The sequence below is a fragment of the Pseudorasbora parva genome, chromosome 20 (genome assembly GCF_024679245.1).
Source record: "Pseudorasbora parva isolate DD20220531a chromosome 20, ASM2467924v1, whole genome shotgun sequence".
Taxonomy (NCBI): Eukaryota; Metazoa; Chordata; class Actinopteri; order Cypriniformes; family Gobionidae; genus Pseudorasbora; species Pseudorasbora parva.
Window position 1 is genome coordinate 38,800,641 of NC_090191.1, and position 22,375 is coordinate 38,823,015.

The 22,375-nt window shown below is 38.6% G+C and overlaps 2 protein-coding genes across 3 annotated transcripts; one reads left to right on the forward strand and one right to left on the reverse strand.

Moving 5' to 3' along the window:
- Window positions 1-19: 19 nt before the first annotated feature.
- cd9b (CD9 molecule b) lies at window positions 20-11,032 on the forward strand. Of its 2 annotated transcripts, none has more exons than XM_067427585.1 (8): window positions 20-211; window positions 5,053-5,155; window positions 7,381-7,478; window positions 8,171-8,245; window positions 8,322-8,423; window positions 10,259-10,348; window positions 10,438-10,521; window positions 10,602-11,032. In XM_067427585.1, exons 1-8 carry the CDS (start codon window positions 137-139, stop codon window positions 10,665-10,667), a joined length of 693 nt encoding a protein of 230 aa, XP_067283686.1. In that variant the 5' UTR covers window positions 20-136; the 3' UTR covers window positions 10,668-11,032. The 2 variants fall into 2 exon arrangements, with proteins under 2 accessions (XP_067283686.1, XP_067283687.1); XM_067427586.1 differs by lacking the exon at window positions 20-211 and adding an exon at window positions 3,162-3,324.
- A 2,639-nt stretch (window positions 11,033-13,671) lies between these two features.
- LOC137049471 (small lysine-rich protein 1) lies at window positions 13,672-14,925 on the reverse strand. Its single transcript, XM_067427991.1, has 2 exons — window positions 14,610-14,925; window positions 13,672-14,492 (listed from the first exon to the last, which is right to left on the reverse strand). The coding sequence occupies exons 1-2, from the start codon at window positions 14,613-14,615 to the stop codon at window positions 14,235-14,237; spliced, it is 264 nt and encodes an 87-aa protein (XP_067284092.1). The 5' UTR covers window positions 14,616-14,925; the 3' UTR covers window positions 13,672-14,234.
- Window positions 14,926-22,375: the final 7,450 nt, after the last annotated feature.

Consider the following 22,375-nt stretch of genomic DNA (forward strand, 5'->3'; position numbering starts at 1 on the left):
TAAACAGTCACTTCCCCTCAGGGCAGCAGCATTGAGTCACAGACGAGACACAGGACAGACACAGACCTTTGGGCATTGAAACATCTGAGAACAACATCTGTTGCTGTTTAGGCTACATACTACCTGGATTTACACGATGGCTAAGTCAGGTCTGTCCGGTGGAGAGCAGTGCATCAAATACGTCCTATTCGCCTTTAATTTCATATTTTGGGTGAGTTTAATACAGTTTACTCCTAAATGTTTATTTATTTATTGCCAAAAAAGCTCATAATGTCTAATATAGAACTGTTATTCTGCCTTAACTAGCCTAGTCTTTGCTTCATAGCCAAAACAAATAGACTACTTTTTGGGTTATTAAACATAAAAAGCGCGACAAAGATTTGTTAAAGGCTGATATTTGTTTGTGTTGAATTTAATTTCAAGAAGAAAAAAAAACCCTTTACTATCTAGGTTACTATGGCGAAGGCTAACTCGTAGTATTGAATAGGCTGCTACGTAACGTGATGCTCGGCATCTTGAAAACATTAAGTTGGAATATGATCGTTGGAATTGTCTTCATAACATTCCCATTGCTAACTTAATGAAATACCTCTTACGTGTTTGTTTTTCAAAATAGAAAATGCTAATCGATAAAAACCATTCATTAGATTACGTGACTGTGCGTGTGTATCATCTCCAGGAAGGTTAAAGTAATTAATATTCATGAGCTGACTCTTTGCAATAGTGTGATTCAAATTTGAGCGTTATAGGCAGCTGGTAAGCAAAAAATATTTATTTAGAAACTAAAGATTAAACATATAACTTTCTGCCATTTCCTTTAAATGTTTTTATTTTATTTTTTAAGATATTAGTTGTGTAGTTCACGAGTAGTTTTTGGAAGATTAAATGTTTAAGATGGTAATTTGTTTTTCATGGGAAGACGAACAAGTCAAAGTTTTGCATACCTGTTGCTAGGCAACCCATCATCACTAACCCATCCCATAAATTAGGGTAAATTTAGCCCCAGGAATGATCATCTCACAGAAAATGAAAGAAGGACAGCAACCATATTTTAGGCTACCTACATTACATAATGATTTTGCTTTGATTCAATAATCGGATCCCCATGGGTTCATCATATTTTAGGCACTATTAAGATTTTTCCTCACCTACCACATTCATCTTGAACCCTGTAAAGCCTGACAAATGAAATAATAGTCATAAGAACTTTTTTTATATATTGTTTATATTGTGCTAAATGCTTTTATGGCTCATATAATATTGAGAATATGGAACCCATTCCTCATAGGTGGAACAAAAAATAAAAACAATAGTACTAATATACAATTTGTTGCAGATGTTGTTGTTGTTTATATGGCCAAAAAGTATGACAAAATGTGTAATGTAAATCAGTGACATTACATAAAATGCAGCATATCAGTTGTCACACTCCACTGATCAGGCATAACATTATGGCCACCTCCTAATATTGTGTTGGTCCACCAAAACAGCCTCGACCCGTCGTGGCATGCCATGGACTCCACTAGACTCTTGAAGGTGTGCTGTGGTATCTAGCACCGAAATGTTAACAGCGATCCTTTAAGTCATGTAAGTTATGAGATGCGGCCTCCATGGTTCGTTTGTTCAGCACATCCCACAGAATCCAATGCTCGATTGGATTGACATCTGTGGAATTTGGAGGCCATGCAAGTCAACATTTTTAGACTCGTTGTGCTCCTCAAACCATTCCTGAACCATTTTTGCTTTGTGAAAGGGTGCATTATCCTACTGAAAGAGGCCACCAGGGAATACCAAAAGGATGTAGATGGTCTGCAACAATGCTTAGGTCGGTGGTACGTGTCAAAGTAACATTCACATGGATGGCAGGACCCAAGGTTTCCCAGCAGAACATTTCCCAAAGCATCACACTGCGTCCACCAGCTTGCCTTCTTACCATAGTGCATCCTGCCATGTGTTCCCAACACACCCGGCCATCCACGTGATGCAAAAGAAAGCGTGATTCTTTAGACCAGGCCACATTCTTTCATTGCTCTGTGGTCCAGATCCTCACGTGCTGTTGGGGCTTTCGGCGGTGGACAGGGGTCAGCATGGGCACCCTGACTTGGAGATGCTCTGAACCCAGTCATCTTTTCATCACAGTTTGGCCCTTGTCAAACTCACTCAAATTCTTACACTTGCCCATTTTTCCTGCTTCTAACAAATCAACTTTGAGGACAAAATGTTCACTTGCTGCCTAATATATCCCACCCCCTAACAGATGCTGTGATGAAGAGATAATCAGTGTTATTCACTTCACCTGTCATAATGTTATGCCTGATTTGTGTATAATTATTTTTTTTGTGTATAATTATTATTTGCCAATAATTTATCTTAGTAAGATGATATTTAAATGCTCAAGGACTGTAGGTTTCATTGTAGAGGCAAAACATATAATGCAATACAATAATGACTAAGAGATAACAAATAAACTTTCCTCATAAGCATGTTGTGTCATATTTCGTAATTACATTTTAACTTGATTTATCAGGGGGGGGGGGGGGAAATATCTGGATAATAAAGTAAATCTAAGACGTCCAACAAATGAGCATCTTGAAAATATTACTACCAATATAAAAGTAAAGCTTAAAATAAAAATCATTAAAGATTTCACAGCAAAAAACACGGACCTGATGTAGTTGGATATTTTTTAGAAAAGACCTTTACTTACTATAAAAGTATATAAACTATCAGTCAAGATGCAGAAGGCATACAAAAGAAATGCAACATGTTTTTCAACATTGCTTTGATTTCAGTGGCCTTAGTCTCTTTTTCTAACCCGTCTAGCCACTTAAAGGTGTCAAGCAAAGGGACAATAGCTGTGTTCTTACTTCCCAGTGTTCCTGAGGGACAGCTCGAGTTACATGAAAAGTAAAACCCGTGTTGATCCCATTTTGGCAACTAAAGCACAATTATAGATCTTTTGTCCTTTTTTTAAACCCCATTTACGCTCCTGAATTGTGTTAGTTCAGTTTTTTGTGCTGGACTGAGCAGTGGGTAACCTCTTATCTGTGTTGTTCCTCTAACATTTCCCCTGTGACACGGTAAATATAAAATGGTTTTGCCCCTCCTTCTTTTCCCGCTCACAAAGACCAGGTAGGAGGGTGTGACCTGCCTGCTGGAATTTTTTTTTGTTCACTCGCCCTGTTTTAAGGTGGGAAACAAGCACATTTCAGGTGCTCAGTATCAGGTTTTTACTCTTAAAGCGAGACTTAATTTTTAATCATGGCCGGAGGTGGACTTCAGTGTGTCAAATACTTGCTTTTTATCTTCAACTTCATCTTCTGGGTAGGTGTTTTTATCTTGTAAATGCGCTCGTGTAGGTATTACACAAGCACATGCTTAATTTAAATGTATGTTTGTAGAGTAAAATGGTAACATACTAACACAGAAATGTAAATATGCCTTGAATGTGATGTGGTGAGGATATAAAAGTTTGTTAGTTGCTTGTTTACATGTCGTACTTTGTTTGCTTGCCTAAACTGGATGTAATGTATGACAAACTTTGCCCTTTAGAGGTTTGTGACTCTTAACATGCTGTGAAAACAAATATGAGTTCCTTGTACACAGGCCTGTTTATAAAACAGAAGCTGTGGTTAGACTGTTCATTCAAACTAGTTCATTTATAATGTTTCTAGTTTCTAATGTGCAAGGTTGTCAATCATTAACCACTCTTTGGTTTAAAATATTTAGTGACTTTTATTTGAGCCTGTTGAATACTGAAAGCGTTTTAGATTGAATGATAAATTTCACTCATGTAGATGCAAACCTCTAGAATGTATGATTTTACTGATAACAGCAAAAGCATAAAGGTTGGTCTGTAGCGTTTATCTGGTCTTAAAGTGGCTTTGGTATTTGGGCCTGGTCTTAAGCTAGCTTTGCGGTGAGTGAGTAAACTAGCAAACAGTAAATCCATCCATCAGTAACTTCTATTGTGTAAGGGTGGAAAAAGATAGGATCCGTTTGGGAAACTTTGAGGGACAAGCCTCCACACCCCTGGCAGTGACTCAGGGACTGAGAGAGCTCAAAGTTGTGACTGCATTTTTCCAAAACAGAAGATAAGTAGAGGGTTGCAACTATTTTTTGGTACCTGTGTGTGTGTGTGTGTGTGTGTGTGTGTGTGATCTGGTTTAGCTAGTATGGTTTGTTTCTAGGTATTCATTGCGTCATTGATCAAAGCAAAAGAGCAGATTAATAGAAGGAGATTGAAACATTTCACCTACTTCCCCATGTGCACATTCTGCGCAACAATGAAATATGAGCAACATGGGAGTAGTGTTCTTCTTTTCCTTTGTGTGTGTGTGGGGATATATATATAATATATGACAAACTCTAATTTCTCTTGACCAACTCCAGCGATTCCCAGGACACTGTAATGAGGCTTCCATGAATGAGTAACATACAAGAACTATATATATATATATATATATATATATATATATATATATATATATATATATATATATATATATATATATATATATATATATATATATATATATAATATAAATATATAAATAAACAAACTCTGTTTTGACTGTAAAGTGTGTGGGTGGGCAGGCTATTGATTAACGTTTGGTTGTGAGAACATTTACTAGATTGTAATCGTTCTTGTCCTTACATGTTACTCATTCATGGAAGCCTCATTACAGTGTCCTGGGAATAGCTGGAGTTGGTCAAGAGAAATTAGAGTTTGTTCAGCATAGTTTTGCATATCTCTGCATTTGGAAGCAGTCTATCAAGATTATCAGGTTGGTCTACTCTTTTGAGGACATGAGTGCCTTGGGTTTCATAAGGCCTGTTGAGCTTCATTCTTTCAGGGAAAAAAAAAACTTGACCTGACTTCCTGTACTTTCCACCGTTGTAAATGATGCCATGCTTGGCCTGCAGCTATATATCCTCTATGTGGTTACTCAGTGTTGTCAGGTGGTCAGGTGGTTTTTTTTTTTTTTGGTACTGCAATTGTTCAAACTAAACTTTTAATTGGATATATCAAAATGTTTTTTGTTTCCACAGCTTGCCGGTACAGGAGTTTTAGCTGTTGGCCTCTGGCTGCGTTTCGATGAAAGAACTAAAGGATTCTTTACTGTAGCAGATTCCCCTTCAGTGTTCCTCACAGGTGAGATTTGGCCAATCCCAAGCTAGATTCCTTTGAATATCTTCTCAGTGGATGGATCAAATATCCACCTTTATCTCTCAACACCACCGCACATGCTCCTTTTATCACCTACATGATCAGGTCTTTGTAAGTTGGTGTTTGGGTATGAGGCATAATGGTAGTCTTGGAAACCAGCCACACCTGTTTCCTGACATCAGACGATCTGTCATGTGAGTGGTGCGTCATGAATACTAGGATTATAACATGAAACGAATGAAAGGCCATTCAGGAGCGTGAAATGAGGCAAATCGTTTTGGCTTCTCTACAGATTATTAGATGTGTGTGTGTGTCTGTGTGGCCTGGTAATCCCTACGTTATGGGGACAAAATGTCCCCACAAAGATGGCAATATCCGAAATTCTTGTCCTTGTGGGGACATTTTTAGGTCCCCATGAGGAAAACATCTTATAAATCGCACAGAAGGAGTTTTTTTGAGAAAGTAAAAATGCAGAATGTTTCCTGTGATGGGTAGGTTTAGGGGCAATGGCAGTGTAAGGGGATAGGATGTACAGTTTGTACAGTATGAAATCCATTAAGGCCTATGGAAAGTCCCCATAAAACATGGAAACACGACGTGTGTGTGTGTGTGTGTGTGTGTGTGTGTGTGTGTGTGTGTTCCTTGTTTGGCAATACTTGTGAGGGCACAAATGTCCTCTAATATAGTAAAATATGAAAACAACTCAGTGAGGACATTTGACTGGTCCTCACTAGTTAAAAAAGCTTATAAATCGGCCAAAACAAATTTTTATTTAACTGTTTTGCACATGTTTCTGGGATGTAGGTTTAGGTATAGGGGTTGGGTTAGGGGATAGAAACCATCATTAACCTGATATAAAATCATTGGAAGTCTATGTAATGTTCTCACTAATATAGCGACACAAACGTGTGTGTCTGGTCAACAGTTTGAAGTAATTAAAAGTTTTTTTATTTTATTTATGTTTCTATTTTAAAATATAATTTATTCATCTGAAGAGCACATTTTTCATCATCATTACTCTAGTCTTCAGTGTCACATGATCCTTCAGAAATCATGCCGCATGAGAGAACATAAAAAATAAAAAACATAAATTATTGTATCTTTATTCCAAACTTGTGAACAGTTGTGTATAAATACGACATCACCCTGACTTGGTCATTGAACATTTACTGGCATGGCGACTATAAACCACGTCCAGTATTCAAAGCACTCCATCTATTCTTCTATGCTTTTTGTATGCTGTTGTTTTTTTTTGAAAGGCACAAAGACTAAATTCCTCGGCTGTTTTGGAGGCTTGCAGACAACCACAAAAAAACGGGGAATTTAACTTTAAACCGTAAAACCCTCTTATAAATCATGGCTCAGTTTTTGAAGGGCGAGAACCACCTAAATATAGAGAGCTGGATGTTGGGTTTATGTCTGCGTGTTTGTTTTTTAAGAGGCAGGTTGGTCGAGTTATAATGGCAGTGCTGTTTTGGAGGAGGCTGGCTTTGGCCCACACGATGCCAGCTTTCTGGCCCTTGCCATCGTCCCTCACAGAGATGCCTTTCTCCTCCTCACCAACAGAACCCGCATTGTTTGCTCCCATCTCACCTCGTTTTGTTTCGCCTGGTTTATTTTTCTTTTCTCAACAGTTTTCCGAAGAATGCTCGCCTCCATCGATCTAAAAACATGATGAACTTAGTGGGAAAGTTTCCAAGTGCCTGCCAGAGGTTTCGAAAGCACTGAGTCACAGCGGGCCTTCCTGCAATACTAAACATTCTAATGACGGGCGTTTCTATAGGCCACATGTTTTTTGGGTTTTGTCAGATCAGTGTGTTTTCATCCGACTGAACATGTTCAGTGTTTGTTGGGGCAGTGTGAACGTGACTGTAATTTTTCATAAAATTCGAAATCCAACGGCCAACTTGTTTGTCTGTGTGGTGTTGGTTTTATGGATGCATCACTATACACTTGCATAGAATTTTGTTTTGCATATGTTGCTTTGCATAGCTCATTCTGATAAACCAATGAGGTAGCTAAAGGGAAAAGTTATCATTTATACATCAAGCTAAATGTGTGTCTGTAATAAACAAAATCTGAGAATAATACAATTTACAGTAAATGCTCTTGATTTGAAGCATTTTTTTTTTCATATGAGAAGCCAAAGAAATGAGACGATTGTAAAGGTACAGGGAAGTAAGAGATATTCTGTCCTTTTCTGTTCTCAGGGGTCTACATCCTCATTGTGGCAGGAGCCATCATGATGGTGGTCGGGTTCCTCGGCTGCTGTGGCGCAATAAAGGAATCGTCATGCATGCTGGGACTGGTGAGTCTTCCTATATTCAACTACAACACAAAACACAAAGATTTTGTTTTACATACTATTTGCAGCAAAAAACTGAAAAACTTTCATGAATTTATATGATGACAGCATTTGGGTGTCTGAAAAGGCAAACTTAAAAACTAAAAAGTCTAACTAATTTCTGAAAACTGTGACGTCATGCACATGCGTGTTACATGTTTCCATTAAATGGAAACATTGTAGTTGTGTAAACGTACCCTAAAGCCAAAGTATACTTAGTTTTTTGTTTTTTTTACGCGTACACACACAGTCGAACACCGCCTTGCGAAATGTAGTTTAGTTCTGAGCAATCTCCCGCCACAAGATATCACCCATGTAAATACTTCAAAAAATGTAATGCATGTATGTGCAACCTGCTCATGCAATGTACACACTGTTACAAAAATCCAGCGGTGTGTGTACCTTATACGCACCTCTTCTTATGGTGAAATTCTGACTCGTGTATGTGTGAGAAGTAGTGAAGTTTACTTGGGGCTTTAGAGGCTTAAAAAAAAAAAAACATCACTTGTTTAGAATAAAAAATGATGTATACATTCTTGAAGTCCAGATCATTTCGAATAGACTAAGTGAAAACTGACATGCACTTTAGATCCCTTTTAGGGCATCTTTTGCCAAGAAATGTCACCTCATCTCTCCCTTTTTCTCGCTGTATCCAGTTCTTCGTGTTCCTGCTCATCATTTTCGCTGCAGAGGTGGCTGCTGGAATCTGGGGATTGTCCAATAAGGAAAAGGTGGGTGATGTTCATATTCTCTTTCTCCTGTTTACTGTTCATGTTCTCACAGTGGGTCCTCTTCTTTCTTTCTCAGGTCGTGAAAGATCTCCAGCAATTCTACACGGAGACCTTCGACAACTACAAGGCCAGTAAACAGGAAGCGCTGAAGGAAACTCTGCGAGCAATTCACTATGGCGTGAGTGTTCATTTTTATGGTTCATGAAGCAAAAACGTTAAAAACGGACAAAACTTAATCAGGGTCTCTGCGGGTCAGTCTTAATCAGTCTTGGTTTGACCTTCCACAATTTAAGGAATTAAAAATGTCTTAAATTGGTGCAGAAAGTCTTCAATTTAATATCATGGCATTAAATTAGGACCTCATGATTTCTGCGATGCAAAACATGGACAGAACTGCAGATTCCATTTATTAAAAAATTATTTGAGAAAAAATAAATAGGGCTTTTATAAATAAAATCTCATAGGGGCCTAAAAATAGATTTTTAGATTTAATTTTTAATAAATTGCTGTTTGATAATTTCAATAAGTTATACATGCTTTTTGATTAATGCAATTTAATTTAACCTTTAAAACAGAGCCCAGAAAAATGTAAACAGAATAAACTATACAAAATAATTAATAAAACAGATTTCATAGGAATTCTTAATATAATTGCATAATACAATTAATTTTGCTCAAGTACAAGTATCTAACATCCTTTAATCAAGAAACATTTAATTGAAATGCAAAATTAGGAAATTAAGTAATGTAACAAAATTAAGTGATTGTATGCTTGAAACAAACAAATATCTGTCAATGGGTATGAAAATATCTTGCATTTGAATTAAGTTGATTTTTATGAGCACATTGGCAGATGTTATTTTATGTAATCATAAAACTACAAGATATATTAAACTATTTCTTTGTAAAATAAGTAGGAAATTGTATTTTCAAATTTTGAAGCATTGCTTCCTAGACATTTACATTTAGAAAACGCATTGATGTCATGTTTCCTTCAATTTATTCCTTAATTTATTTAAATGTTCTTAAAAACGTCTCACATTTACAACAACATTTATTTATAAGTCATCGTTTAAACAATATGGATTGATCCAAAGTGCTTTACAAAGTACAAAGCAGATCTACACGAAAATAATTACAGGTTTCCAAACGAGAATAAAAATGCGATTTAAGAGTAGATTTAAAAATGTCCACTGAAGGACCGCGGACCTCACATGATGGGGAGACCATTCCAAAGCTTGAGCCCTGCCACAGAAAAGGCCCGATCACCCTTTGAGTTATAGCGACACCGAGGTACAGTTAAGGGCAAGTGAGTGAAGATCTAAGTGTCCTAACACAAGAAGATCACTTGTATACCTTGGTGGACGGCCAGGCAACGCCTTATCTACAAACGTAAGAACTGTAAAATCAATATATGAAGACTGAGGGAGCCCAGAATAAAGAGAGTTGCAATAATCGAATTATGTTACAAGAGCATGATTCACAACTTCTAAATCTTTGCTTGAAAGGAGATGCTTCAACTTTGCAATAGATCTTTAATGGAAAAAGCTTCCTCTAATAACAGCACTAATTTATCAAAAAATAGTGAAGAGTCAAAGATTTTTGATTTGTTTGTGTACATTTGTTGAACGAGGACTTCACTGGGTTTCCAGAGCAGGAGAGGTGTTTGCCTGACAACCTACAATCATCCTGATTTAGTTGGCAACAATTATTTGCCATCCACCTCTTAATATCATTTACACATTTCAACACATTACACATCCAACGAACCAGTGGTGTCCAGTCTTACTGGTAGGTAAAACTGGGAATCATCTGCATGGCAGTGATATGAAATGTATTTCTGACAAATGAGGGCCAAGGGAAAACAAGAAAGGTCCCGAAATGGGTCCCTAGGGCACACCACACAAAACAGGTGCAGATGATGAGGGAAAAGTTCCTTAAATTTACAGAAAGTTACTTGGTGAAACCCTGTGAATGTTAATCTGACTGCTGGTTTTCTGTGCTGTTCTTTAGTTGAGCTGCTGTGGAACAACCGGGACGATGTTTGATGGAGAATCTGACATATGCCCCAAAAAGGAGGGACTTCAAGTCCTTGTCACAACGGTACCAGAAACTCAATAATTATCTCTTCAGTTATCTTCAGTTGTGCTTTTTCCCATGTATCATATTTACCTCTTTTGTTTCTGCTCCAGAGCTGCCCAAGTGCTATTGAGGATATCTTCACCTCTAGGCTTCAAGTGATCGGAGGAGTTGGGATTGGCATTGGGGTGATCATGGTGAGTAGATGCTTCTGTGCATGTTAACCATGGTTATTATCGGGTGTTGTATATTAAACCCGTGTCTCTTTTATTGTCAGATCTTTGGCATGATCTTCAGCATGCTGCTGTGCTGCGCTATCCGACGAACCCGGGACATCGTATGAGCTGTCCTTACCACAACAGCCTGCTTTCTGCTCTATTTATCTGAGTGTGTGTGTGTGAGTGTATGTGTGTGTATAAAATATCACTCTGATAAACTTTTAACAAAGCCTAGCATTAGTCATCCACTTCAAAACTGTTACATGTCGTTTATACACTGAGTAAGTGGAACAATGAAATGTGCTAGAGGCTGTTTTTAATTTCTTTGGTGTCATGGCTAATGTTTATTTGCCTTTTTGAATGCACTTCCAAGCTTCGGATATTCTTTTGTAACATTTTATTGGCTTATTTTATGTACCTATATGGGTGTCAGGAGAGATGATATAGTAACACCTAGTAAGTTACCAATAAAGTTAACTAATTGACTGAATGGTAGTTATTTATTTGTTTTAAGGAAACCCGATTATTTGTATTTTAAGGCCGTTTGCACCTGATGCTTTTTGGACAACGCTAAATAAAGGGACTAAAACGTTTTAGTAGTCGAAACTGCTTTTGTAGTGTAGACGTTTATGTGGTCGAATGGGTTTGAACAGCCACAAAAGACTCCACTAACCTAATGTGTAAATATTATGGGATGCACGTCAGCCAGACAGAACTTTGGCTGCACTTGAAATCACATACTCTCTTGCGTAGGTATTTATTTTGAATAAATAATTACTTTAAGGGGGGGTGAAACACTCAATCTCATGTCAATCTTGAGTACCTATAGAGTAGTATTGCATCCTTCATATCTCCGAAAAGTCTTTAGTTTTATTATATTTATAAAAGAAATATAGGCTGTACCGAGTCTTTCCGAAAAAAAACGAGCGCCTGGAGGCGTATCGTGTGGGCGGAGCTAAAGAATGACGATCGCGAACAAAGCGGTGACGTCCTCAAGCGTGGAGAAACTCATGGCTCAGCTAATATAGATAATGATCCAGAATCATTGGGAGGCAGAAATAAATTGAACAGGAGAAACAGCAACACAGGATGTCCGTCTCTGTGGTATGTACTGTATTTAGTGGCCTGTCAACGTTTGTGTGTTTACTCGCAGTTTATGAGGACATGATTCGGTTTATGGACTATTGTATGCGACTAAACCTTTGCAGTAGCAAGCAAAACGGTTTTGCACGTCAGACTAGTGTAACGTTATAACTTGCATAGAACAACAATAGAGTCCGTTAGCGCATTTAAATGACGAAGCACGCGATCGTGTCGTTTACTGATGTTTACTCACGCGACGGTAGCCAACAGCACAGACATTTGAAGCAGTTTTACTCACCGGCTGCTTCCAAAGCACGACCGAACCTTTACCGCTGGGACCGCTCCGTCAAAAACACACTTCTTTGGTATGATTTGGTAAAGTCCTGACAGCAGTGAACGGTGGAGATCCACTTTTGCAACGCGACTGAAGCGATGCTTTGGGAAGCTTACCGTCATTTCTGCGTTCAAATCGGTTCAAATGCAGCGCTGCCTTCCCGGAATGCTGTGCTGAAGCGTTGAAGTCGCTCGACGTCACCCAAAGGATATAGTGGAGTGCGGCGCCTGGATCGACTGGATCTGCATTTGAGTGTTTCCGGGCGTGCATTTCCTCTCTCGCTCTAGTCACGTGCGCGCGCGCACCCTACCGGGAGAAGAGCCCATACAAGGCTCTATTAACGTCAAGCCGACCCATACTCGAAAAAAACTCTCCGAAACTTGTGAGAAACCGGAAGGAGTATTTTTGACACAGAAATACTCCATCAAACGTCCAACATTAGTTTTTGAAACGTTGTCTATGTTTAGGATGGGAATCCAAGTCTTTAACAGTGTAAAAAGCTCAGTATGCATGAAACAGCATTTCACCCCCCCCTTTAAGACCGCTACAAAAGTATGTTCTGGAGATATTACATTCGGTGTGCTGTCATTTATCATGTGACCTACCGGCATCAGTTACATCGCTGCACTGACATTTACAAATCCTCTCACGTAGCCTCATGCGATAGCAATGTCCATCGTATGCACACTTCAGAATCTCACCAGAAGTAGTAGGTGATCTGGGTACTTTTTGCCTTCTCTTTTATGAGTACTGTGAATTCGGCCACACTTCTGTTTTTTTGCCTGGATGGCATTCGATTCAGGATGCTGCTTTTAAACTTTGGCTGAAGACCCAAGTTTAGTTTGAAAACCAAGCATGATATTTTCTCACCATTCCTTATTTCTAACAAACAGCGTTCGGCCAGAGCAGACACCAACACTGTGTTTTTCTGACAACTCCGGGTGCGTTCATGTGTAAATTGCCCGAGCTTATTTCGTCTGTTAGATTGAAAAATCTAAAAAAGAGCATACACTTACTGAGCTTGCCGCTCACGTCCTGAAACGTGATGGTCTCAGTATACCTCATAAACCCTGCCCCCTTCATGTATTATAATGAATGAAAGACAAACTAAACAATCAAATGACACTTCAAATTACAATTTTGAACTTTGAAGTACAATTTATCATACTGATATAAGTTCAGTTGTTATTTATATATAATAATAATATCACTAAGGCACCAACTGATGTTTTTTCTGAATTTTCGAGAGGAGATTGGAGCTTAAGCTTTATTTTCTACATTTCCATAACTGTTTATTTCACACAGACATAAAGCGCTCTGCAGTAAACTGTACTAACAGATTCTGCCGGAGTGTGGGTGTGGTTTTGATATTGCGGCTCGACTTCCTCCTTGCCTACTTGTGATCTTATCAACCAAAACAATCTGAATACCAGGTTATAAACAGGGCCTGAGTGTAGTTTATGTTAAAACATATTTAACAGAGATTCATTAAACCAGTTTAAAGGAATCAACATGTTTTGGATTTATATAGGATACATAATCCAAAATGAAAGTCAGCTAAGATAAATGCAACATCCTGCTGTTTTATTAGAAGTGAACGGTTGGTTTTTACTTATTTATTTATTTTTACAATTGCATTATATATATATATATATATATATATATATATATATATATATATATATATATATATATATATATATATGCTTCATTATATATAATACACTACTGCTTAAAAGTTTTAGGTTGGTAAGATTTTTACTTTTTATGTCTCATGCTGACCAAGGTTGCATTTATTAGATCCAGAATACAGCAACAATTGTGAAATTTTGAAATATTACAATTTTAAATTAACCGTTTTCAGTCTAAATATATTTTAAAATGTGATTTATTTCTGTGATCAACATTGAATTTTAAGCATCATTACTCCAGTCTTCAGTCTCACATGATCCTTCAAAAATTATTCTAATATCAAGATTAGTTGCTCAAGAAACAGCAGCCTTTTTTAAGTCTTTTGTTTTATTTTTAGGATTTTTGATGGCTAGACTGTTCAATCAACAGCATTGATCTGAAATGGAAAGCTTTTGTAACAAATAAAACTTGTCTTAAAATGTGATATTTGACATTGTTATTATTATATTTGACAGGTTTTGCTGTATTTTGGAGCAAATAAAGGCAGCCTTGGTGGGCAAAATAATTTTAAACGCTACAAATCTTTTCAACAGTAGTGTGTGCACATATGCACATTAAGGTTTAATTGGCACAAATCTACATTTCATTTTTTGCTTTTTTGTTTTTTGCCCTTTTTTCCTTTCTTCTTGGTTGCTCCAGGCCAGCCAAATCCTCTGAACTCCAAGCAGTCCACTGCATTATGAGAGATGTAGTAGATGTTCTCCATGGCAGCTGGACTCAGAATATCCACACCTGTCTTAGTGGATTTGGCACTGACAGACCTCTTTTTGGAGGAGCGCTTTCTTTTGCTCTTTTTGGCAGGTCTGGCACTTTGAGCTCTTGACTTCTTGGTGCCCGAAGGCTATAAAGTTCATAGAGATATGGAAAAGAATGAAAGAAATAAAAAAAACAATCCATCATATTTTTCTCTTTTTGACTTGAAAACATTAAACATCGATATAAGTTAAACATTTCTTACCATCATTGAGTGCCTTCCTCTCACACAATAGTTGGACGCTTGAATGCACTCAAAAAACCCATTTGTTTCAGAAGTAGGCCTACTGTGTGAACTGATCCTTGTCAATGCATGTAAGAAAAAGTTTTCCTAGATTTTGAACGTATTTAACATGATTTTGTAATCCGTTTTAAGAGAAACTCTTCCCAAATGCAAAGAGTTTCCGCTCCTCTCCAATGTGTCCCTCTTGAATGAGGTCTTTTGTTGTGAGCTGTTGTTTATCTGGGGTTGTCCTAGTGACGGGTCATGGGAGCTTTTACATGGGACTCATCATCCACCAACTGGCTTTTCAGGTCGGGCCGGGATCTTTTTGCTGTGACCCTCCACATGACATGATGCCTGATCATTTATTGACTTTAGAATGACATTCAGACATGGCCTATAGGAACCTTCCATGAATATAAATTGTAAATAGTCTAATATTTAGAAAGAATGAACTCAAATACATGTAAACACAGTATGATTGTTATATTTTACTATATTCATTTGATATAAATAATTACGTTTACACACACACACACACACACACACACACACACACACACACACGATTGGTCCATCCTGGCCATGCGCTGAGAAAAGAAACGGGTACCACGTGACAAACCGTACACGTGCCTCTTAATTGATACGAAAAAGATTTCAAATCAGATTTATTCATGAGAATCAAACCAAACGGCTCAAGAGGTAGGCTACATCTTCTGCATTCTATTGCATTACGCATTACTTCTGCATTACTCATTTTTTAGCTGAACTTGGGAGTCTCCTCCTAAAGGGAGGGGCTCTGGTGTAATTAACACATTTCACCAAAAGAGGGCGCTGCGTTCTGCGTTGCCTTCAAGGGGGTAATCTAGCGCTTGGAAAGCGTTCCACCCCTAGGGGCTGCCATTGCTAACCAAGCCATCACCTGCTGTTAGCATCCCATTGACTCCCATTCATTTTTGAGTCACTTTGACAGTGAATAACTTTACATCTGAGACGTTTAAAGACTCCATTTGTCCATTGTTTATTTCTAAAGAAACACGACAATGTATAAAAGGCTCCATTACCTTGTATCTTACACTATCGCCCCGCAGAAGCTGTTTTTGTAAAAATAGGCTAACGATTGCGTCATAACCAACGCGACCCTGTCGCACAGTGGAGAAATTACCGTATAGACCTGAGGAGACGCTCGCAGGCAATCTTTTACTGTCTATGAGGCAGTCGGGGGGACGTGGAGACATGTCCTGGAGACTAGTCTGATAAAGTCAAGGGGGAAGAATGGGGAGAAGCCCATATATTTAATTATATTTTGCCCTCCTGTGGTGATTTGAGTGAATTACATCATTGCAAATCGAGTCTAATAAACGTAAAAGAGTTTGGCCCTCCTGTGGTGATTTGAGTGAATTACACCATTGCAAATCGAGTCTAATAAACGGAAAAGAGTTTGGCCCTCCTGTGGTGATTTGTGTGAATTACACCTTTGCAAATCGAGTCTAATAAACGTAAAAGAGTTTGGCCCTCCTGTGGTGATTTGTGTGAATTACACCATTGCAAGTCGAGTCTAATAAATGTAAAAGAGTTTGGCCCTCCTGTGGTGATTTGTGTGAATTACACCTTTGCAAATCGAGTCTTATAAACGTAAAAGTGCTTTGCCCTCCTGTGGTGATTTGAGGGAATTACACCATTGCAAATCGAGTCTAATAAACGTAAAAGCGCTTTGCCCTCCTGTGGTGATTTGAGTGAATTACACCATTGCAAATCGAGTCTAATAAACGTAAAAGAGTTTGGCCCTCCTGTGGTGATTTGTGTGAATTACACCTTTGCAAATCGAGTCTAATAAACGTAAAAGAGTTTGGCCCTCCTGTGGTGATTTGTGTGAATTACACCATTGCAAGTCGAGTCTAATAAATGTAAAAGAGTTTGGCCCTCCTGTGGTGATTTGTGTGAATTACACCTTTGCAAATCGAGTCTAATAAACGCAAAAGTGCTTTGCCCTCCTGTGGTGATTTGAGTGAATTACACCATTGCAAATCGAGTCTAATAAACGTAAAAGTGCTTTGCCCTCCTGTGGTGATTTGAGGGAATTACACCATTGCAAATCGAGTCTAATAAACGTAAAAGCGCTTTGCCCTCCTGTGGTGATTTGAGTGAATTACATCATTGCAAATCGAGTCTAATAAACGTAAAAAAGCTTTGCCCTCCTGTGGTGATTTGAGTGAATTACACCATTGCAAATCGAGTCTAATAAACGTAAAAGAGTTTGGCCCTCCTGTGGTGATTTGTGTGAATTACACCTTTGCAAATCGAGTCTAATAAACGTAAAAGAGTTTGGCCCTCCTGTGGTGATTTGTGTGAATTACACCTTTGCAAATCGAGTCTAATAAACGTAAAAGCGCTTTGCCCTCCTGTGGTGATTTGTGTGAATTACACCATTGCAAATCGAGTCTAATAAACGTAAAAGAGTTTTGCCCTCCTGTGGTGATTTGAGTGAATTACACCATTGCAAGTCGAGTCTAATAAACGTAAAAGAGTTTTGCCCTCCTGTGGTGATTTGAGTGAATTACACCATTGCAAATCGAGTCTAATAAACGTAAAAGAGTTTGGCCCTCCTGTGGTGATTTGAGTGAATTACACCTTTGCAAATCGAGTCTAATAAACGTAAAAGTGCTTTGCCCTCCTGTGGTGATTTGTGTGAATTACACCTTTGCAAATCGAGTCTAATAAACGTAAAAGCGTTTTGCCCTCCTGTGGTGATTTGTGTGAATTGCACCATTGCAAATCGAGTCTAATAAACGTAAAAGCGATTTGCCCTCCTGTGGTGATTTGTGTGAATCACACCATTGCAAATCGAGTCTAATAAACGTAAAAGAGTTTGGCCCTCCTGTGGTGATTTGAGTGAATTACACCATTGCAAATCGAGTCTAATAAACGTTAAAGAGTTTGGCCCTCCTGTGGTGATTTGAGTGAATTACACCATTGCAAATCGAGTCTAATAAACGTAAAAGAGTTTGGCCCTCCTGTGGTGATTTGAGTGAATTACACCATTGCAAATCGAGTCTAATAAACGTAAAAGAGTTTGGCCCTCCTGTGGTGATTTGTGTGAATTACACCTTTGCAAATCGAGTCTAATAAACGTAAAAGAGTTTGGCCCTCCTGTGGTGATTTGTGTGAATTACACCATTGAAAGTCGAGTCTAATAAATGTAAAAGAGTTTGGCCCTCCTGTGGTGATTTGTGTGAATTACACCTTTGCAAATCGAGTCTAATAAACGTAAAAGTGCTTTGCCCTCCTGTGGTGATTTGAGTGAATTACACCATTGCAAATCGAGTCTAATAAACGTAAAAGTGCTTTGCCCTCCTGTGGTGATTTGAGTGAATTACACCATTGCAAATCGAGTCTAATAAACGTAAAAGAGTTTGGCCCTCCTGTGGTGATTTGAGTGAATTACATCATTGCAAATCGAGTCTAATAAACGTAAAAGCGCTTTGCCCTCCTGTGGTGATTTGAGTGAATTACACCATTGCAAATCGAGTCTAATAAACGTAAAAGCGCTTTGCCCTCCTGTGGTGATTTGAGTGAATTACATCATTGCAAATCGAGTCTAATAAACGTAAAAGCGCTTTGCCCTCCTGTGGTGATTTGAGTGAATTACACCATTGCAAATCGAGTCTAATAAACGTAAAAGCGCTTTGCCCTCCTGTGGTGATTTGAGTGAATTACACCATTGCAAATCGAGTCTAATAAACATAAAAGAGTTTTGCCCTCCTGTGGTGATTTGAGTGAATTACACCATTGCAAGTCGAGTCTAATAAACGTAAAAGAGTTTTGCCCTCCTGTGGTGATTTGAGTGAATTACACCATTGCAAATCGAGTCTAATAAACGTAAAAGCGCTTTGCCCTCCTGTGGTGATTTGTGTGAATTACACCTTTGCAAATCGAGTCTAATAAACGTAAAAGTGCTTTGCCCTCCTGTGGTGATTTGAGTGAATTACACCATTGCAAATCGAGTCTAATAAACGTAAAAGCGCTTTGCCCTCCTGTGGTGATTTGAGTGAATTACACCATTGCAAATCGAGTCTAATAAACGTAAAAGCGCTTTGCCCTCCTGTGGTGATTTGAGTGAATTACACCATTGCAAATCGAGTCTAATAAACGTAAAAGTGCTTTGCCCTCCTGTGGTGATTTGAGTGAATTACACCATTGCAAATCGAGTCTAATAAACGTAAAAGCGCTTTGCCCTCCTGTGGTGATTTGTGTGAATTACACCATTGCAAATTGAGTCTAATAAACGTAAAAGCGCTTTGCCCTCCTGTGGTGATTTGTGTGAATTACACCATTGCAAATCGAGTCTAATAAACGTAAAAGAGTTTTGCCCTCCTGTGGTGATTTGAGTGAATTACACCATTGCAAGTCGAGTCTAATAAACGTAAAAGAGTTTTGCCCTCCTGTGGTGATTTGAGTGAATTACACCATTGCAAATCGAGTCTAATAAACGTAAAAGAGTTTTGCCCTCCTGTGGTGATTTGAGTGAATTACACCATTGCAAATCGAGTCTAATAAACGTAAAAGCGCTTTGCCCTCCTGTGGTGATTTGTGTGAATTACACCATTGCAAATCGAGTCTAATAAACGTAAAAGCGCTTTGCCCTCCTGTGGTGATTTGAGTGAATTACACCATTGCAAATCGAGTCTAATAAACGTAAAAGCGCTTTGCCCTCCTGTGGTGATTTGTGTGAATTACACCATTGCAAATCGAGTCTAATAAACGTAAAAGCGCTTTGCCCTCCTGTGGTGATTTGTGTGAATTACACCTTTGCAAATCGAGTCTAATAAACGTAAAAGTGCTTTGCCCTCCTGTGGTGATTTGAGTGAATTACACCATTGCAAATCGAGTCTAATAAACGTAAAAGCGCTTTGCCCTCCTGTGGTGATTTGAGTGAATTACACCATTGCAAATCGAGTCTAATAAACGTAAAAGTGCTTTGCCCTCTTGTGGTGATTTGAGTGAATTACACCATTGCAAATCGAGTCTAATAAACGTAAAAGAGTTTTGCCCTCCTGTGGTGATTTGAGTGAATTACACCATTGCAAGTCGAGTCTAATAAACGTAAAAGAGTTTTGCCCTCCTGTGGTGATTTGAGTGAATTACACCATTGCAAATCGAGTCTAATAAACGTAAAAGAGTTTTGCCCTCCTGTGGTGATTTGAGTGAATTACACCATTGCAAGTCGAGTCTAATAAATGTAAAAGAATTTGGCCCTCCTGTGGTGATTTGTGTGAATTACACCTTTGCAAAATAAGTTTGTTTGATTTTACTTTTTTTTTTTACTTTTTGTGCAAATCAATTTATTTTAACTAAAGAAAGAACAGAACATAGAGAGTGTAAATAGATCTGATTGGCTGTTCATGTTGAATTGTGTTGAGTATATTCTCCTGCACTTACCCTCTTGCAGAAGTGTAGTTTATTTAAGTTATGTTCATTAGACTTAATTTGCTGTGGTGTAATTCATATAAATCACCACAGGAGGGTTTCAAACACTACAATTTTTTGGCTTTCCTTTGTTCTGTTGTAATTTCATAAATCATTGCGAGTGCAGTTTGATCAACTCTAATGTCTAATTAGCAAATATATTTGTTTGTGCAGAAGATCAAGAAAGTGTAAATAGCTCTTATTGGCAGTTTCAATGTTTTTCTGCTCTCACCGTCTTAGAGAAGTGTAGCGCATTTAAGCTCATTAGACTCAATAACCAAACTCATCTGATCTAACAGCTGTAATTCACACAAATAATTACAGGAGGTGCAATCACAAGCCTGAATGTAAGATTTCCTTGACTAATAAATCAATAAACATCACACTAAACTCAATCAGTTTTTGGCTCAATGGTATGAGCATGACCTCTCAGGTTATACGTAGTTATGTTGAGGAACGGTCACCTGATCAGGATCTCACTCAAAATGGGTTTTCACTGTTTTTTCAATGAATTAAAGAGACAACACTCCAAAAAAAGATTGAAAGCCTGAAAGGTCCTGTGGTGCAGTGTTCTGCGCATCAGCTCTTGGTGTGGACAATCCGGCTTCAAATCTCTAAAGGTGTAAAAACAAGTTTAATTTCACGGGTTTTTCCAATTAATTAAAAAAGACAACACTCCAATAAAAAAAGATTAAACGAAGGTCCTGTGGTGCAGTGGTCTGTGTGTCAGATCTTGGTGTGGATGTTCTAGGTTCGAATCTCACTCAAAATGGGTTTATTTTTCAGTTTTTTTTAATGAATTAAGAAAGACAACACAACAACAACAAAAATCAAGCTAAATCATGAAAGGCCCTGTGGTGCAGCGGTCTGTGTGTCAGATCTTGGTGTGGATGATCTGGGTTCGAATCTCACTCCAAATGGGTTGCATTTTCACTGGTTTTCCAATGAATTAAGGAAGACAACACAACAACAACAAAAATCAAACTAACCGATGAAAGGCCCTGTGGTGCAGCGGTCTGTGCATCAGATCTTGATGTGGATGATCCGGGTTCAAATCTCATCCCAAATGAGTTGCATTTTCACTGGTTTTCCAATGAATTAAGCAATACAACACTCCAAAAGAAAAGAAAATCACAAGTGTGATAGTCCCTGTGGTGCAGCGGTCTGTGCATCAGATCTTGGTGTGGACAATCCGGGTTCAAATCTCACTCCAAATGGGTTGCATTTTCACTGGTTTTCCAATGAATTAAGAAAGACAACACAACAACAACAAAAATCAAACTAACCCATGAAAGGCCCTGTGGTGCAGCGGTCTGTGCATCAGATCTTGATGTGGATGATCCGGGTTCAAATCTCATCCCAAATGAGTTGCATTTTCACTGGTTTTCCAATGAATTAAGAAAGACAACAATCCAAAAAAAAAAGCTGAAGCATGAAAGGCCCTGTGGTGCAGCGGTCTGTGCATCAGATCTTGGTGTGGACGATCTGGGTTCGAATCTCACTCCAAATGGGTTGCATTTTCACTGGTTTTCCAATGAATTAAGGAAGACAACACAACAACAACAAAAATCAAGCTGAACCATGAAAGGCGCTGTGGTGCAGCGGTCTGTGCATCAGATCTTGGTGTGGACGATCTGGGTTCGAATCTCACTCCAAATGGGTTGCATTTTCACTGGTTTTCCAATGAATTAAGGAAGACAACACAACAACAACAAAAATCAAGCTGAACCATGAAAGGCGCTGTGGTGCAGCGGTCTGTGCGTCAGATCATGGTGTGGACAATCCGGGTTTGAATCTCACTCCAAATGGGTTGCTTTTTCACTGGTTTTTCAAAGAAATAAAAAAGACAACACAACAACAACAAAAATCAAGCTAATCCATGAAAGGCCCTGTGGTGCAGCGGTCTGCGCATCAGATCTTGGTGTGGACGATCTGGGTTCGAATCTCACTCCAAATGGGTTGCATTTTCACTGGTTTTCCAATGAATTAAGGAAGACAACACAACAACAACAAAAATCAAGCTGAACCATGAAAGGCGCTGTGGTGCAGCGGTCTGTGCGTCAGATCATGGTGTGGACGATCTGGGTTCGAACCTCTCTCAAGGCGGTAGGTGAAGTTTAGTTTCACTGGTTTTTCAGTTAATAAAAAAAAAGATAAAATTACCAAAAATACAGAAGTCAGTGTGGAAGTGCCAGTGGCTCAGCGGTCTGAGCATTCCTCCCTGCACGGGAAGAACCTGGGTTCAAACCCCAGCCTGGTCACCAAAGCATGGTTGCGTGAAG

Excerpts from the sequence above, each read along its gene's own strand:
- cd9b (XM_067427585.1), top strand. The coding sequence starts at position 137 with ATGGCTAAGTCAGGTCTGTCCGGTGGAGAGCAGTGCATCAAATACGTC. Across the intron at positions 8,246-8,321 it reads GATTGTCCAATAAGGAAAAG|GTCGTGAAAGATCTCCAGCA; the intron begins GTGGGTGATGTT and ends TTTCTTTCTCAG. Across the intron at positions 8,424-10,258 it reads TGCGAGCAATTCACTATGGC|TTGAGCTGCTGTGGAACAAC; the intron begins GTGAGTGTTCAT and ends GCTGTTCTTTAG.